The 17,756-nt window shown below is 56.1% G+C and overlaps 8 protein-coding genes across 8 annotated transcripts; 4 read left to right on the top strand and 4 right to left on the bottom strand.

Moving 5' to 3' along the window:
• Window positions 1-328: 328 nt before the first annotated feature.
• On the top strand, window positions 329-5,149 carry ISF_08108 (ATPase-like, ATP-binding domain protein; the record flags this gene model as incomplete). The annotated part of the gene is made up of 4 exons (XM_018851711.1): window positions 329-2,135; window positions 2,218-3,804; window positions 4,198-4,522; window positions 4,636-5,149. The coding sequence occupies 4 exons, from the start codon at window positions 329-331 to the stop codon at window positions 5,147-5,149; spliced, it is 4,233 nt and encodes a 1,410-aa protein (XP_018701197.1).
• Window positions 5,150-5,241: 92 nt separating this feature from the next.
• Window positions 5,242-6,792, bottom strand: ISF_08107 (Thioredoxin-like fold protein; the record flags this gene model as incomplete). Its single annotated transcript, XM_018851710.1, has 2 exons — window positions 5,242-6,582; window positions 6,643-6,792. 2 exons carry the CDS (start codon window positions 6,790-6,792, stop codon window positions 5,242-5,244), a joined length of 1,491 nt encoding a protein of 496 aa, XP_018701196.1.
• Window positions 6,793-7,247: 455 nt separating this feature from the next.
• On the bottom strand, window positions 7,248-7,688 carry ISF_08106 (integron protein cassette protein; the record flags this gene model as incomplete). Its single annotated transcript, XM_018851709.1, has 1 exon — window positions 7,248-7,688. One exon carries the CDS (start codon window positions 7,686-7,688, stop codon window positions 7,248-7,250), a length of 441 nt encoding a protein of 146 aa, XP_018701195.1.
• Window positions 7,689-7,987: 299 nt separating this feature from the next.
• ISF_08105 (Cytochrome P450) lies at window positions 7,988-9,710 on the bottom strand (the record flags this gene model as incomplete). Its single annotated transcript, XM_018851708.1, has 4 exons — window positions 7,988-8,329; window positions 8,390-8,779; window positions 8,878-9,407; window positions 9,470-9,710. 4 exons carry the CDS (start codon window positions 9,708-9,710, stop codon window positions 7,988-7,990), a joined length of 1,503 nt encoding a protein of 500 aa, XP_018701194.1.
• Window positions 9,711-10,314: 604 nt separating this feature from the next.
• On the bottom strand, window positions 10,315-11,214 carry ISF_08104 (DUF829 domain protein (PaxU); the record flags this gene model as incomplete). The annotated part of the gene is made up of 1 exon (XM_018851707.1): window positions 10,315-11,214. The coding sequence occupies one exon, from the start codon at window positions 11,212-11,214 to the stop codon at window positions 10,315-10,317; it is 900 nt and encodes a 299-aa protein (XP_018701193.1).
• A 1,398-nt stretch (window positions 11,215-12,612) lies between these two features.
• Window positions 12,613-14,012, top strand: ISF_08103 (beta-lactamase; the record flags this gene model as incomplete). The annotated part of the gene is made up of 4 exons (XM_018851706.1): window positions 12,613-12,712; window positions 12,830-13,001; window positions 13,112-13,808; window positions 13,866-14,012. The coding sequence occupies 4 exons, from the start codon at window positions 12,613-12,615 to the stop codon at window positions 14,010-14,012; spliced, it is 1,116 nt and encodes a 371-aa protein (XP_018701192.1).
• A 910-nt stretch (window positions 14,013-14,922) lies between these two features.
• Window positions 14,923-15,339, top strand: ISF_08102 (hypothetical protein; the record flags this gene model as incomplete). The annotated part of the gene is made up of 3 exons (XM_018851705.1): window positions 14,923-14,956; window positions 15,027-15,194; window positions 15,275-15,339. 3 exons carry the CDS (start codon window positions 14,923-14,925, stop codon window positions 15,337-15,339), a joined length of 267 nt encoding a protein of 88 aa, XP_018701191.1.
• A 1,468-nt stretch (window positions 15,340-16,807) lies between these two features.
• ISF_08101 (vacuolar protein-sorting-associated protein 46) lies at window positions 16,808-17,504 on the top strand (the record flags this gene model as incomplete). The annotated part of the gene is made up of 2 exons (XM_018851704.1): window positions 16,808-17,152; window positions 17,223-17,504. 2 exons carry the CDS (start codon window positions 16,808-16,810, stop codon window positions 17,502-17,504), a joined length of 627 nt encoding a protein of 208 aa, XP_018701190.1.
• Between the last annotated feature and the right edge of the window lie 252 nt (window positions 17,505-17,756).

Genomic DNA, 17,756 nt, shown 5'->3' with positions numbered 1-17,756 from the left:
CAGCTGAACAGTTCTAGCTATTATTTCGGCCGGACCTGGAGCTCAAAGTCCAACGGCGCGCCAGTTTTAACGTCTGAAATTCAACTAGTGGTCACTACGGGGTAACAGAAGGGGACTTGGCCGCCCCCTCCTGGCATATTAATAAATATGTTGAGCCTTTTGCTTTTTCACGGGCTGAGACTCTGCGGCGTCAACTTGGTCCTTTCAACCCAAATCGGATTTCTGGGGACGTCGGCCGCTTGAAGCGCTCCCAGCTTGCACCCGAATCCGAAGAACTTAGCGGAGGCCGGTCTACTAGGGGCAACTGGCTCCCCTAGATCTCTAAGAGATGAGAGTCCCCATTTGGGTTCAGCTTGCGCTGCTCGTGAGCGGCGTTGCCTTGCTCGCGCTCACCGTCGTCGCGGTCCCAACCTGGATCTATGTCCAAGGCTTCGTCATCAATGTCGAAACTGACAGTCTGGCTCTCGCAGCCTCACTCTACGCCACCAAGATTGACGCGCAGCTACAGCTGCTCAACACCATCAGCCGCACGGTTTCCACACGCATCTTGATACAGCAGTCACTTGCCAATTTCTACAATAACAATGCAACAACAAGCAACCCATTCGAGCCCACAGTCACCGACCTGCAAAGCGCGCTCGCCACCAGCAGCTTCACCGGTCTACTGCAGGCACGCATTTACTCGCGAAACCAGACGGGTGAGAATTCGACGGGCCTTGTCAGTGTCACCGGCTCCGGCGTCGGGACTCAGACTCAGAACATTCCGCTGCCGTACCTCACTCCCGACGGACTGTCTGTCAATCTCAGCGACACTAAATATGGCTACCCACCCTCTCTATACCCCAACATCACTTATGAGACCCTGGATATTCCGAATCCGTACATACCCTCAGAGAAGGCCGTCGCGGCGAGCGCATTTCCCGGTGTACTGCTAAGTGATAGTCGGGGGCTGCTGCTTGGCCCCCTGGCCGTCAATCAAACGTTTGCGCTGATATCGCTCACGATTCCTATTCGATCTCTCACCTCGAATGGGTTCATTCTAGGCTACCTGACCCTGGTTGCTGCCGCCAACTCGTTTCTCGACATCCAAACAGCTGTCGACGGACTTGGGAAAACTGGTGTGGCACTGCTCGTCACCCCCAATGACCCGTCGAACCGTTTCACACCACCTCTGCTCCCATCCAACGCTACATACCAGCCACCTAGCGGCTCTCTGAGCGACTACGCCGTTCGAATTGTCTTATCACCGGCAACTCACCCTGGTCAGGTCGATCGTCATACGGATAAGCAAGGAAAATGGGATGCACCTTTCCCGCTCTCACGATACCCAGCTATCAATGGCGCGTACTCAACGTACAATGGAAACCTGAATAATGCCCGCGCAAGCTTGACGACAACAAACGAGCAAGGATACGCGGTTGCGGTTGGTGTTGCTCGTCCACAGACGACACTAGTGGACTGGGTGATCGTGGTGGAAAAGTCGCGTGATGAGGCCTACCTTCCTATATCCCTACTGCGCAAAATACTGGTTGGGTGTGCCTTTGGGACTGCTGGTTTGGTCATGCTGCTCGTGATCCCTTGCGCATACTTCAGTGTCCGTCCTATTCGAAGACTGAAGACGGCCACTGAAAAGTCCATCAATGTGCCGGGTTATGATCTGCAGTATGGCGACGATGAGAAGAAGGCAGCCAGCGCAGGAGGCACTCTTTCTTCTGCTTCCATCAAGAGCCTCTTCCAAAGCATAGTGATGAAGTTTTCCAAGCCGCAGAGACCACTGACCCAGGCTGAAATCGAGAACCATCGCCGTGTGTTTAAGATCCCAGGCAGGGTCAAGGAGCGGTCGCATATTATCACTGATGAGGTAACGGAGCTTACTGAGGTTTACAACAAAATGACAGATGAGCTGGTCCGGCAGTACACGTCACTCGACGACCAAGTAGCGAAAAGGACCAAGGAACTAGAAATCAGCAAAAAGGCTGCGGAGGCTGCGAATGAGAGCAAAACTTTGTTTATTGCTAACATTTCGCACGAATTAAAGACACCTCTGAATGGCATTATGGGGATATGTGCGGTCTGCATGGAAGAAAACGACATTCTTCACATACAGCATTCACTAAAAACGCTCTATAGATCAGGTACGTGTTGCAAGTCGTTATCTGACATTTTCCACAGGCTAATTCTGAGACGTATTAGGTGAACTATTATTACACCTTTTAGAGGACCTACTCAGCTTTTCCAAGAACCAAATCAGCCATGAGATCAAGCTCGAGCACAAAGAATTCCGCCTGGGAGAAATTCGATCGCAAATCGTATCCATTTTCGAAAAACAAGCTCGGGAGAGCAAGATTGATCTCGAGGTCATCTTCTCTGGCCGTTCATCCGAAAATCTCAACCCACCACGTCTTCTTGTCCAGCAGGGTCTACCCCGAGCGGGCCAGTCTCATCGCATACGGGACATGTATATCCTGGGAGACCAGCACAGGATCCTACAAGTCATCATCAATCTCGTCAGCAACAGTTTGAAGTTTACAACAGCTGGAGGGAAAGTCCAAGTGCGCATACATTGGGGTGACAACGTCGTGTCGAAGCACGATGCTCGAAACAAGGCTGTGACGGAGGGCTCGCCCACGCAGAGTGATAGCAGCCACGAGGAGGCAACATCTTGGTTCCAGTCGCTGTCGAGAGTAACAACCCCGGCCGTTCAAACAGTAACCAATCCGCTTGATCAAAAAGGAGTATTGAGTGACCCGCATGTCATGTTTGACGAGGAGACACAAAGCTCCCTGACGCAGACTATCGAAAGCGCCAATGAGTACCTGTTCACATTCGAGGTTGAAGATACTGGCCGAGGTATACCCCTCAACATGCAAGACAAGATTTTCGAGCCGTTTGTGCAGGTAGATTCGAGCTTTAGCAAGGAGTTTGGCGGCACTGGACTCGGGTTGAGCATCTGCTCTCAGCTTGCTACGCTGATGGGAGGCAAAATCACAGTGAAGAGCAGTGAGGGCCTGGGCTCAACATTCAGTCTACAAATCCCTCTCAAACACATCATCGATCGAGTACCAAGTACGCGCTCCGAGAGTACGAGGCCAAGGTCGAGAGCTCCAAGCGCTGGCGGCTCTACCACCAACGGCGGTGGTAGTGGCCATCGAAATTCTCTGAGCAGCGTGCTGGCGCAAGACGCCGATACGACGACGACGACCAACCATGATAACCATAGGAGCGACATCCAACCACGCCTCGTCGGTCTCAGCACGCCGTTCTTTCCACCGAATCCCAATCAAGCTACGGCACCACCACCTACCGGCTCGACAACCGTCATCCCGCCGACCACAAGCGGCGAGACGCAAGCCGCCATTCAAAAAGCAAAGGCCGACAAGGCCAAAGATTCTTCCGGCCAGTCCGGGACCGGCAACAGCGACCTATGCGTCCTTGTCGCGGACGACAACGCGACCAACATCGAGGTGGTGCGGCGCATGCTCAAGCTGGAAAAGGTCCTCGACGTGACCATCGCCAAGGACGGCCGGGAAGCGTACGAGCTGGTGAAGGAGAACATGGAGCGCAACCGCAAGTTTGACCTCATCTTCATGGACGTGCAGATGCCCAACCTGGACGGCATCCAGTCGACGCGGCTGATTCGGCAGATGGGGTACGCCGCGCCGATCGTGGCCCTGACGGCGTTTTCGGAGGAGAGCAACCGCAAGGAGTGCATGGAGTCGGGCATGGACGAGTTTTTGGCGAAGCCGATCCGGAGATCGGCGCTGAAAAGTGTATTGACAAAATTTGCGACGATAGATGAGGAAAGTGTGTGAGAAGGGACAAGGTAGGTAGCTGTTTTTTATCGCGACGTAGTAAACGTATAGTCGGCCGGATAGCAATTGGGCGTTTGGTGTTATTGTCAAGGACTGCATTTGATTCTTCTTGGAATTTAGCGTTGTTATAAATATACTGGATTTTTTTATCATCACAATAATCCTAGTTAACTGTTCATGTTCGATTTGGCATGAGAGTGATCAGTGAGGGAGAGCTTGGCGCTGGAGAAATAACCCCACCAGGTTTCTTTTCTGCCGCTAAAAGAAAATCTGCCCGAGCCAAATTTTGCAGAAACAAGCGAAGCTACAAACAGCTACGCTCCCTCTCGCACCTTTGACCCAACGACGACCTCGAATTTTTAAGAGATACCGCAACTAACAAAAGAACTGCACGACATGCCACTGGACACCTCCACGTACTCGCTCGCGCTCCTGCGCGTCGACGGGCGCCGCTGGAACGAGCTCCGCCGGCTGCACGCCCTCATCCGCACGCAGGACGCCGCCGACGGCTCCTCCTACCTCGAGATGGGCCACACCAAGGTCATGTGCGTCGTGTCCGGGCCCTCGGAGCCGCAGCAGGCGCAGCAGGCGCAGCAGAGGCGAGGCGGACAGGCCACCAACGCGTCGCGCGATGGGGCGGCGGTCAGCGTCAACATCGTCATCGCCGGCTTCTCCAGCGTCGACCGCAAGAAGCGCGGCCGCAACGACAAGTGAGTAGAACGAACAACAGCAGCAGCAGCAGCAGCAGCAGCAGCAGCAGCCCAAACGCCGGGCTTCCTCTCGCGCGCACACGATTACTGATTGCTTCCTTGTACGGTTCTAGGCGCATACAGGAGATGGAAATCACCATCGCCAAGGCCTTCGCGTCCAACCTCCACACGCACATCTTCCCGCACTCGACCATCTCCATCTCGCTGCACGTGCTCTCGCAGGACGGCTCGCTGCTCGCCGCGCTGCTCAACGCCGCCACGCTCGCGCTCGTCGACGCCGGCGTGCCCATGAGCGACTACATCGCCGCGTGCACCGCGGGGTCGACCTCCTCCTTCGCGGCCGGCGACGACGCGGCGGACCCGCTGCTGGACCTGAACGGCCAGGAGGAGCAGGAGCTGCCGCACCTGACGGTGGCGACGCTGGGCGAGGGCGACCGCGTGGCGGTGCTGGCGTGCGAGAGCCGCATCCAGGTCAGCCGCTTCGAGGGCATGCTGGTGGTCGGGCTGGACGGCTGTAAGCAGGTCAGGCGGTTCCTGGACGGCGTGGTCAAGGCCAAGGGCGGCAAGATGATCCGCGAGGGGGCGATACAGCAGAGCGATACGATGGTGATGGACTTGGACGAGTAAAAAAGAATTGGGGGTTTAAAAAAACAGTACTTGAATTTTGGCGCCTGCGGAAACAAAAATCAACACGCGACGTGGGCTGGGCGCCTGCTACATTACAACTCGTCGTGCACTTCGGCAGCCTCTTCAGGCTCGGCCTCTTCCTCGACTACGGGTTGCTCCTCCTCAACAGCCTCCTCTACAATCTCCTCCTTTGGCTCCTCGATAATCTTCTCCTCCTTTGGCTCCTCAGCAATTTTCTCCGCTGGCTCCTCAGAATCCTCGACGATGCCCTTGGGAAGCTTCTTCTTGGCCCCCTCGCCCATGCGGATCACGTCGACCCACGCCTCGACGCTGGCGGCAGCAAAGTCGCCCTCGTACCTGCGCCACCAGTTGCGGCGCGCGTTGACGGCGACGAGCTCGACCTCGCTCGTGGCCTCTAGCTTCTCACGGATCGTCACGGCGACGCTGTCGGGCACGGCGATAAAGGGGAACACCTTTCGCTGGCCATGGATGTACTTTGTGTTGAGCTGGGAGAGCGAGTCGATGACCTTTTTGCTGTCGTCGGTCTCGGCCTCGGGGACAAGAGCCAGGATGCAGGTGTGGGATTTGGGCTGGAGGCACTGTTCGGAAACCTCCTGTTTGCTAGAAGCGGTAGGGATGACGATGATTTGGGGGGTGGAAACGGGAGGAGGGGGAGGAGCCTCGTTATCGGTCTCGGCCTCGGCCTCGGCGTCTTGTTCAGCGGCGGCTTTCTTTTGCTGGGCCTTGGAGGACTCATCCGCAGCCTTGGGCTTCTCCTTCTTGTCGGCCTTTGCCTTCTTGTCTTTCTTGTCGCCGCCCTTGCTCTTAGCCGGGGCCGGGTCCGGGTTGGGCTCGCCCGCCTGGCTGAGGAACTTGACCATGTCCGCCTTCTTCATCTCGCCGTCGTACACGACGGGCTCCCCGCCGCCGCCGGGCACCAAGACTAGCGTAGGAAACTTGTCAATGCCAAACCGTGCCACCGCCTTGGCCTCCTTGCTCCGTATCTGCGCGACCCCGACGACGCCGAGGTAGTCGATGGCGATGCTGCGTAGCAGCGCGCTCGTGGTGCCCTTTTCCGTGAACAGTATCGCCTTCGGGCCGTCGCCGCCGGCTAGGAACCCCTCCAGGTCCTTGTCCGCGAGGCGCGCGACGTGGTTGTTGATCTTGGCGGCCACGGCCTCGACGATGGCGCCCGCCGTGCGCCCGCCATTGTAGTCCTCGACGACCGGGCGGCCGGCCTTCTTGCCGGGCCGCACGATCTTGAGCGTCGGGAAGCCCTTGACGCCCATGGACCCGCAGAGCTGCTTGTTCGCGTCCTCGTCGCAGTCGACGGCGGCGACCTTGGCCAGCCCCTGCAGGTTGGTGGCGGCCTTTTCGTAGGCGGGCTTGAGGTTCTGGCAGTGGCCGCACCAGGGCGCGTAGAACTCGACAATCTTGGTGGTTTTGATTAGCGGGTGCCGTCTGCGACATTGACTAGGACATGGCATTCTTACCGAAGTGTAATTCGAGCGGTTGATCAGCCGGTCGAACGACTTGGCGTCGACCTGCAGGACGGGCGACTTCTTGGTGTACATGCCGGCCCAGGCCGTCGGCGCCGTGGCCAGCAGCACGGCGAGCGCAGAGGCGACGGTGTGCTGGTGCATCGTGGAGCTTTGTCGCGTGTCAGTTGGGAGGCGTTCCTTTTTGTTGAATAGTTGAGCTGTCGGGAAGCTGGTAGGTGATGGAGCGACAGAAGTCACAATCACAAAAGCCGCTGTGGCCGTGTGTTGATGGTGGTGAGAAAGCGTCGAGAGCTGTTCGGTTTGCTGGCAGCAAGCTGGAAATCGAACAGGTGGCAGAAACGAAACGACGGACGGGCCACAGTGGGCGGGCGGCGGGAGCTAGTGCGGGGCCGGGTCTCGTTGTGCAGGGTATTCACGATAGGTGCCTACATACTTAAATAAAGCAACATTCATTGTATTGATTACCCCATCTCTCTGTAATTCGTATTGATATTATTACACAAGTTTTTGAGTCTTAAAAGTGCAATTTTACACGCCCGTCTCTATGCGTGTCCGAAAAACGCCCAATTTCCCACCATCACCAGCCCCAGCCCTGGCTACAACCCCCGCCTCTTGTCCTCTGCCAGCCTCTCCAGCTCCCGCATCGCCTCCTCCTCCCTGCCCTCCGGCACGAACAGGTGGTCGTGGTAGAAGCCGCTCACCGGGTTGACGCCCATGCCCAGCGTCGCCAGCCTCGTCGCCACCACCGCCATGAAGCCCACTGCCTCCAGGCTCGACGTCACCTCGAGCGTGATCATCCGGCTCGGGAACAGGTAGTCCAGGGCGTTCGCCTCGGCGTACTCCTTGGTGACGATGACGGTGACGGCCTCGCGCTCGCGGAATAGCAGCTGCACCTCGGCGAGCGGGGGCAGGGTGGTAGCCGTCTTGGTGGTGTCCAGCGCGGCGAAGACAAAGGTGGCTGGGTGCAGCGAGGTGGTCAGGGTCGCGAGGAGCCTGTCGAGCGACTTCTCGCCCGGGTCTTGCATGGGGGTCGCCATTGAAAGTAAAGAATGGGGAAACTGAAGAAATTTGTCTCGCGGTTGTTACTGCCGATCAGCATGGGGGCCATCGCCTGCAGCTGGAACCTGCTGGGCAGTTGTTAGTATTTATCAAGGTCAATCAGCTCACTTTATGTCAAAGACAAGGCGTCTTGGACAAGAAAAATGCTCCAAGCTTCTGGGGAGGCAGACCTATGCAGATCTAGTACGGATTCAAGCTCAGGCTAACTACTAACCAGGCATCCGTAAAGGCCAAAATAAAACACGACCAGTTGCCGAGATCCAGCCCAGCTGTTCCACTACTGAGGCTTCCCAACCATCACGCGCAACCCTCTGCTTCCCGGTGCAGGCAGCGGCCCAAAATAGTCACCAAAGATGTCCCAATCTCTCCGCTCAGTCTCAAAAAGCTTCATCTCAAACTCGCATCCTGGACCAAATAATCGCGACACGGTGAGGTAGATGTCCATGGTTGCCAGCTCCTTGCCGATGCAGAGCCGCGATCCGCGACCCCACGGTTGAAGATATTTAGCGAGTCGCTTGTAGTCGGGCTGATTCAGCCAGCGATCGGGGTTGAACTTTTCGGGGTCAGGGAAGATGGCCGGATCCATGTGAGCATCGTGCATGCTGATTGAGATGTGAGTCTAGTCCAAATATTGGTAAGTTGACTGATAGTATGTACGGAGAAGAACGAGGTAACCCACCCCACGAGGCAGAAAGTACCGCTGGTATTCAAAGTCTGCAACCTCCGAGTAGCGCGGAAGTCTTCCTGAGACAGAATAGCTCGTACGCAAGGCCTCGTTTATCACGCCCGTGAGGTACGGCACGGATCGGAGATCTTGATACCCCAGGGCAGCGCCTTTTGCATCCCGCGCGCTCTTCAACTCGCTTCGAAGCTTAGTTTGCATCTCCGGGCTGCTTAGAAGATGATAGGTGATGGACGTTAGAACGGTCGCCGTGGTCTCGTTTCCAGCAAGAATGATGTTTCGGCAGTCACCAAACACTCGGGTAAATGTCTTTTGCTTGTCGGGAAGATCCGAGACGAGCATGGCCTGCACCATGTCCTGCGGAGCCTCCCCCTCCGGTGCCATGGGCTGGTTGAAAGAGTGTGCGGCACATTGATGTACGGTCTGCAGAGTCCGGGATGAGAGGCATGAGAGATGGAACTTTTCTAGGAGTTATCCAGACGTACCTCCATGAACACGCGAGAAGCCGCCGGGCTAAGTCTGTTAGAGATGGACCGCGGGAGGAGCGACTGCAGAAGCCAGAACGGGAGCCCAAACAAATGCCTGTTGAGCAACCCAAGACGGGCATAGCTCCAGACGGCTTGGTTAAAGGCCTTGCCAAAGTCTGGCTGGTCGATACCGCCGAATGGTCGCTGAAAGGCAAACCCGGTGCTGACGTCGAGCGCGAGGGACCGGTACGCGTCGCTCAAGTTGACGACCTGTTCGCGGCAACCAGCGAGGCGATCATGGAGCTTTTTGACCGTCTCTTGTACTTGATGTACGTGCGCGGTGACATTTTGCGAGGAGAACCAAGTCCCAAGAGCCTGGCGATGGACCCGGTGAAGACCGTCCGGCTCGGTCGTGTTGGTGCTCTCGGCGCTACCAAAGAACCTGTAGTGCGACCTTGGCTTGGCCGCCCTCGATGACAGCTTGTAGACGTCGTTCCAGTCGGGATCCTTGATGTGGACTTCCCACGGGTTGATGCGCACGATAGGGCCTGCAGATTTGCGAGATGCATGTAAGTCAACGGGCGGGGAACCGAGACACCCCGACACTTACCGTATACATCGTGCAGCCGGTCAATCTCGACCCAGTACCGGCCACCTCCGTCCTTGATCAGTTGAAAGTAGGCTTCGTAGGCGCCGGTCGCAGCGGCGAGAATGGGGCCCGGCACGCGGGCAAGCGGATGAAGCGTGAGGCGATAGACGACCACGGAGACGAGGGAAAGGACGACTAAGCCGACAGCGGCCAGGAGGGCGTGCTCTTGGACCAAATACCAAACAAGTCGAAAAGAAGGCATTATGGGAAAACTGACTTGTTATGTGCTACCTTGGTGTTTATCTACGTAATATGCAGGTGGTGGAGGGGGCGGCTGGTAGATATAGGCACATAATACGCGGCATGGCAGCGCCTTCCAGCTGAGAAGCTGCATGTGCGCTCAGCTCATCTAACAGATGTGGCTTGCGGTAGTACAAAGACCTAGTAGTAATGTCGCATGTGACTATTGAGCACTGGGTTGCACTAGTTTTGCTCCGATAATTTCACCGTATTATATGGTCGCAGGTACTTTTGAAGGGTGAGGTTACGGAGATAAAGACTGGACAGAACCACTGTGGCGGCTGCCAACGCCTGACTGCCACATGGCGGCATGCCAATCTCCCGCGCAGTTTCTTTCCCTTCAATCATTGGCAACATGCCGTGAACATCTGTCACGGGTTGGATTGGATCGCGGTGTAATAAGCGAAAGCATTTGCTGCTCGCGAGTACCTGTTCAGTCTCCTCGATGTAAGAGTGGCGCGCGTTTTGGGGGAGGGGGCATCGCCGTCCTGCACATCAAAAAAACGTCACGGGAAGCATGATGCTGTCTTTCTCAAGCCTTCGTTGTATCTGCGACGCGACGGCCGTCACAGCTTTGCCCTCGCCCGCCAGGTCCTCTCGACCGCCGCCTTGTACCCGTCCGGGTCCCTCCTCAAGTGCCCAACATGCCCGCTCCCATCCACCTTGACCAGCTCTACGCTCCAGCCCTTTCTCCCCGCCTCCCTCGCGTGTTCCTCCACGTCCTCCCACCCGATCATCTCGTCCTCCTCCGAGTAGATATAACACCGCCGGCCGCATCCTTTCCCGTCCCCCGGCGGCGGCGGCGCGTTGAGCCGCCGCCGCACCACCTCCAGTGCGTCCGGCCCCGGCAGCACGCGCCGCGCCACCTCCAGCGCGCAAAATATCGGGCCGAGTACCACTACCAGCACCGCCCGCGGCACCGCAGCCCGCGGCACCGCAGCCCGCGGCAAGCCTCCGACCACGGCGGCCCAGGTCCGGCGGAAGCCCCCGCAGCCGGGGGTGCTGTCGAGCACGGTGGGCACGGCGGCCAGCGAGGAGCAGCGGCCGCCGCCGCCGGCGCGGAGCATGTCGTCGATGGTGCACCACTGCTTGGAGGCGCCGTTGGACATGATGTGCACGTGGAGGGCGGCTTCGTCGCGGAGGAGGAGCATCTGGACGACGGGCTGGACGAGGCGCCGCTTGACAGCGGCGGGACGCAGGAAGAACTCGACCATGCTGCTCTCGACGAGGATGATGTCGGCGCGCGGGTAGAGCTCGTTGTACAGCCTGGTGTATTTTTCAATGTGGCGCGCGTCAGCGTCCGCCCAAGATAGGAACAGGATGGTCTTGGGCGAGGAGGCAGCATCGTCGGCTCCTTGTGCGCTCGCATTCAGGTGCCTCCCGGCTGAAGGCAATTGGCCATCTTTTGGAGTGGCATACTGGACAGAGACGACTTCGTTGATGCGGGTAAAGGAGGGTGGTGGCATCTCAGTAGAGGATGGAAGAATGACGTGATGGTGGCATTGATTCTTGGTAAATCAGGGGTGAAGAAGGCGCGAGGGAAAGAAGCAAACAAACGAGTTGAAGACGAGGAAACAAGGAGCGCCTATGGAAGGATTCCCGTGGCTTGTACTGGGACGGCTGACACGGCTTGTGTAGCTCCAGCGCCACCTGTTGCAGTAACTAATCTGTACGCATGCGGCTACCGTTATTTCGTGGCATGCACGACAGGGGATACGTATAAGGAGGGTGAATATCAAGGGTCAAACCTAATATGAATGCAGGAGATGCGAATTCATTCACGGAGGTCGAGGTAGAGATGAATTCCTCGATAATGACTTTCATCCATCGATAAGGTCTGTGGCTCTGGTTGCCCCCTACATTGACTACCGACTGTTAGAGCCTGGTGTGCCTCGCACCGTGAAGAAGAGTTCTCTTTACTACAGACAAAGAACTTGGGTTTCTTAAAGCAGAAGAATGATGAGGGTTGCATATCTTAGCCAAGTCCTGCACATCGTGTTCTGCGGCGTATTACGGATCTATAGCCAGTGCTGCCTCCATATCACGCCAAGCATAATGCACGAGGACGGACCCGAGAGCTGCTGTACTAGCTGCCCTATTGCAGGTATTAACCCGATGCATGCGAATGTTCTTTTGTCCTTTTTCTTAATTTTAGCATGTTTTGTGCATGCCAAGGTCATCCTTGACCTGAGAATGAACCGGACCGGCGATACTGTTACACTTCACCATATTTTGCACTTCATTCTTCACATTTAATATAAAAGAAGGCCGAGATATCACTACTCCCGTGAGTTTAAACGGTAGTCAATGCGGTGCCAGAAATGCGGTGCCCGGCAGTTAGACGGTGTGCGAGGCGGCTGTCGTGCGACAACATAGCCGTTGCACCACACGGCGCTATGATTTACTATTATTTTCTACTCTAATTTAAGACCTGATCAGCAGCTTTTCTGGACGTATGTAAATCTAATATCAACCGTCTCCTTATTTTTTACAAGCCGACATCGTGATCGGTAGCTCTGCTTCCTGGGTGGTGGTGAACGAACAAACCGAAGCCGAGGCGCTCATATTTGCTCGCCAAGGTGGCAGGCACCCTTTACGACAACAATTATACGAATACCAGAGGCCAGCCTCATTAGGGCTTCATTAGCCCAAACCGCATCAGGCCGCCGGACCGGTAAGATCGATCTGCACGATGATATGGGTGAGCGCAGCGGCGGGGTCAGCAAGTCTAACCAGGCTGACCTGAATGTAACTGGAGGGACGCGTAATTTGTGGTGGCCAGCGTCAGCTTTTCAAACAAACGTTTTGCTTCGTTCTTGATCTTCCCCTCTTCCAAATTACAGATCCGAGAAGCAATCGCGAGAATGGAAAAGTTGAACGCCATCCTGAACGACGCCGTACCGTTGGGCGACGACGCCACGGGCAAGGTCCTCGGCGCGGCCTTTGTCGTCACTAACAAAGACGGTACGTGCAAGACCCGCGATGCTGACAGCCGCTGGTATGCCGAGGCAAAAATCAGAACAAAAGAGACATTTACTTCCTGGAACCCTCTGCTAACCTTTGCGACGCTCATATGCTCAGATTTTCTGTACTCCGGTGCGGCCGGACGCATCGGTCTGGACGCCGCCTCGCCCGCCTTCGCCGCCGACTCCTTCACCTGGATCGCCTCCATGAGCAAGGTCGTGACAGCGACGTGCCTGCTGCAGCTCGTCGAGCGCGGCCTCGTCAACCTCGACGACGACGTACGACCGCGGTTCGTCGAGATGCAGAAAGTGCAAGTCCTGCGCGGCTTCGAGCCTGACGGGACCCCTCTCCCGCGCCCCGTCCTTGAGGCTCTCATGACGCCTGATTAACACGCAACAGGATGTTGCTCGCGCACACCTCGGGCTACCCGTACGACTTCTCCAACCCGCGCGCGCTGCAGTGGTCCCAGCGACCGGACCGCCGCCCCGGGCTGTTCCCCGCGCGCAGCCGCGCCGCCATCGACACGCCGCTCGTGTACGCCCCCGACGAGTACTGGAACTACGGCACCGGCCCGGACTGGGCCGGCGAGCTGCTCGCCCTCGTCACCGGTCGCTCCCTCGGCGAGTACGTGCAGGAACGCATCCTCGCGCCCCTCGGCATGCGCGACACCGGCTTCTACCCGTCGCGGCTGCCGCACGTGCACGACCGCTTCGTCCCCGACCTTGCCCGCCGCGGCGGCAAGCTGGAGCTGCAGGGCGACTCGACGGCGGTGGAGGACTGGACCATGGAGGGCGGCGGCGGCGGGCTCTTCTCCACGGCGCGCGACTTCGCCACGTTCCTGCAGGGCCTGCTCGCGGGCAGGCTGCTGTCCGAGGCGTCGATGGAGGAGCTCTGCAGGCACCAGCTCAACCCGAAGCAGGTCAAGGGCATCGAGGCCTTCACGTACGACATGGGCGTGCACGGCATCGTGGCGCCCGAGTTCCCGCGGCACGCACGCATGCAGCAGGCGTTTGGCGGCATGGTCAACGTCGACGACGTGCCGGGCAAGCGACGGAAGGGTTCGATTTCGTGGAGCGGTGCATCGGGGCCTCGATGGGTAGGTTTCGCTCTTTCGTCTGTGCGTGTGTCATGATGATTCTGACGCTGAACGTAGTGGTTGGATCGAGAATCGGGCATCGCGGGCGTCATGATGCTCAACGTCATCGAATTCGACCCTGCCGCGAACAATGCGAGCGCGCCGCCGTCGGGGCTGCTGTGGCAGAAGCTGGAGGAGGCAACGTATGGGGACCTTTTGAAATAGCGGACGGCTTCGGTGTTTATTTGAATAACGCGATACTTTTTCTGTTTTGGGTGTGGTGATGATTTCCCCATCTTACCCCAACGCCGTCCAGGCTTATCATTACCGTCATCTAGACACTTGCCACTGTGCTTGAATTGGCTGGCGTCTTGTTATTAGTGATATTTCTCAGTTTCCTGAATACGCTGACTGACTCACTATCTATCTTGGGCCTCGACGTAGTTGTACAGAGGCTACCATAGTGGTGCCGCAGCGGCCTGCATCGATACAGGAGAGAACGTGGCGCATGCAGCACACGGCTCTATTAAAAAGAGTAGAATAGAATCAAGTATCTAGGGTCTTTATTGTTAGCCCCTTTAATGATTCAACTCTCTCTAGAAATCTTAGTGCTAACCGTATGCTCTTTGTTTTATCCTTGCCTTCTTTTGTTTGTGAAATGAAATCATATAAATTAATACTGCATCACAAATACGCGCTCGCTGGGCTGTCACCCAGGCCTAAATTTATAGCCATATCTTTCAGCTACCAAGCCACAACTGAGGAGTTGGCTATATGCCAAGAAAATTATACAACGGTCCGTTCCTCCTTTCGATAGACATTGCCCCTTCGCATCGTGGCGGCTGAACCCGCGGCTGAACCCGTAGCTGAACTCGCGTCGATAAATCAGGTACACGACAGATTAAGTGACATAATCTACCATATTACAGTAAGCTCAGTTGAGCCCAACCTGCAGGGGTGCATCTTATCCCAGATGTACTGAGACAGTGCCGTTGAAGCTTGAAATAGTATATAATGATAGAATGACCCTAATCTCTAAGCGCTCTACGACTTTGCAACTAGCTCTAGGGTGAGTCATCCGCTATATTTAAACTACCTCGAGCCTCAAGTCAGGAATAAAGATGTCAGCAAAGTCATGGCGTCCGAAACTCTCCTATGCTTGGATCCTAGTATGCAACTTAGGTATGCCAAGTCTAAGCATCGTCCGCGCTGAGTGCAAAATTAACCTGCAATTCACAGGCATTCTCGCGCTGACGATTTGCGTCTTGGTGAGCTGCCGCACTTCTTCGGAGAGCAGCTATAGTCTGCTCAACATCGACCAAAAATTGTTGAAGCAAACTCTTGGCGATCAGTGCTATGAGTCTACCGAAGACTTCCGACCAGATGCCTACCGTATCGGCCTCTCAGGTATGCCCCAAACTAGAGTTTCCGAGCACTAGCAGTCCATTTATTGACTTGCCAAACAAAAAAAATACAGGCTCCTGCAGAGTCGAAGCGGGAGTTGCGAGATGCCAAAGCCATGGGCCACGAATCAGCTGGGTATCTCAGCTGAACATGGATATCGAGGCCACAAATGTCTCTGACAGCCATGTCACCATGCTCTACCAGTGTGTCGAGGCACTAAACAGCAGAGGCCCCGACCACAGTTTCACCGGCAGGTTAGCAGTGGCCATGTTTGCACTGCTAGTCATCTCCACCATCCTCGGCGTATTGGGTATCATCACGGCGTTCTTTTGCGGCTCCGGCTTTGCAAAGCCGGTCTTCATAATTGGTCTTGTTGATGAGATGATACTTGTGACCTGCATCGGCCTTTTTGTAGGCATTATCAATCACGAAGTTGGGCGATATATCCCTTCAACAACCACGCTTGGAGACATTGACAGTATGGCAGTCCTAGGTGTTGGGTTCTGGATGTTGGTTGCCATCTGTAGTGCGAGGATTCTCTCACATCCTTTGTTGTTTCTCATCACGTTGGTTGTCGCGTTGCTGGTGGTACTGTTGCCCATTTTTCTACTGTTCGCGTGTTTAGGCTCAGGCAGTCGTGAGCAAGCGACAGTCTATGTGCGGAGAAGGATAGAATATGTTTTTGCAACTACCGATGTTCCCAGCGAAACACGGCAGGAGGTGTGACAGCACCAACAGGAATTGCTGAGACATTCAAAGGGTATTGACTATTAGTACACCTGCGCTGTTCAAGAACTAAGACTTGCACCTTGTGGAAGACGATTGTCCACTGACTGTCCATGTCCACGGGCATGCCTATTGAAGAGTATCGCTTGCTCTGCTTCGGTTGCCTGTCCGATTTTCGGTGACCTGTACAGACACATGCGGCAATGCCGCTGGCGTGTACAACGTACATAGATGCGCTTGCCTAAATAAGCCGCGCGCACCTCGCCGGAGCATTAGGCGCCTGAAGACCAGCGGATAAACCTGCTAAAAGTGACCTGGAATTCTGCGACGGTATGAACGGCGGGGTTGGTGTGGGCTAACTGGTAAGGTAGAGGGCAAACATCACCACAGTCGCATTTCTTACTACCTACAGTACCTACCTACAGTATGTACCTATACTGAGGAAAAAGTTCTATATTAATGTCGCCACCGATAGGTACGATGCGCGAACAATAAAGTTCCAACGTGCCTCTTATATCCATTAAAGAAAAAGAAAAAGAAGAAGAAAAAGAAATGGAAAAGGAACATGCACTTAACCTGCTGCATTCTTTGCTTTTTCTTCTCCTTCTAATCTTCTAATGGTTTATTAAGTATGTACATAATTAAACCCCTCCAAAGAGACTTGCGTCACTGCCCGCCAACGTTAGCGTGCGGCCTCGCCGCCATCTCGGCCGACACCCCACTTTGTTTCCCTTGGCTCTTCTCTTGTTCGCCTCATGACACCCAGGACAAGCCATCCTCTTTCTCTTCCTCCCCTCAAACCCTCCCTACCAACGCACAATATCACCTCTCGATTACCGCCCACGCACCGCCCGCCCACGCACCGCCCGCCCACGCACCGCCCGCCCGCCATGTCCAACCGCCAGCTCGCCCGCGACATGCAGGTCGAGTTCCAGGCGCGCTTCCAGGCCAAGCAGGCCCGCCGCGAGGCCACCAAGGCCGCCAAGCAGGACCCCGTCCTCAAGAAGCAGATCCAGGAGCTGCTCAAGCGCGGCGAGACGCAAAAGGCCTATCAAAAGGCCAAGGTGCTTCTCGCCAAGCAGGCGCTCGCCCAGCAGATGGACCAGATGGCCGACATGGCCGAGCTCTCCGCCTCCCAGATCCAGGCCAACAACTCGATGAACCGCATGACGCACATGATGGCCTCGTCCTCGCGCGTCATGAACGTCGCCCAGAAGAACACGAATCCGGAGAAGGTGGGTTTTGGGCGAACCCGGGCTGACAAATCTTAGAGACGACCTCTTTCTTACTGACTTGCGCTCGCAGACGCTGCACACCCTCGAACAGTTCAAGCAGCAAAACGAAGACTACGCCATGTCAAACGGCATCTACCAGGACGCCATCACCCAGTCCACGTCGGCGCAGGTCGGCGAGGACGCGGTGCACGAGCTGCTGGGAAAGCTGGCGGACGACGCGGGCATCGAGCTCTCCCAGGAGCTGAACAAGGCCACGCCGGCCACGGCCGAGCCCGCCGCGGCGCAGACGAACGAACCCACGGCCGAGGAGGAGGACGCCCTCCAGCAGAGACTTCGTGCGCTACGGGCGTAGTAAAAACTAACGAACAAACGGAAGAAGAGAGAGAAGGAAAGCAAGCAGTGTTGGGGGTTTTGGGTCGTCGGTGACCCTGCGTGGTTTGTCTGGATACCACCACAATGCAGTTGGCAGAAGGACCATCGTCTAATGCCGCACTCGGCCGGACACGGCCCATCCGTTCATTGTACTCGGCGTTACTCTTTTGGTTGGAATCGATTCTTCTTGTTTATTACTTCTCTTCTCCTTAGCAGTGCTATTCACATCTGA

This window comes from Cordyceps fumosorosea (assembly GCF_001636725.1).
Source record: "Cordyceps fumosorosea ARSEF 2679 chromosome Unknown scaffold_26, whole genome shotgun sequence".
Taxonomy (NCBI): Eukaryota; Fungi; Ascomycota; class Sordariomycetes; order Hypocreales; family Cordycipitaceae; genus Cordyceps; species Cordyceps fumosorosea.
Note: the sequence above shows the minus strand (reverse complement) of the source record. Positions and strands in the feature narration are given on the sequence as shown.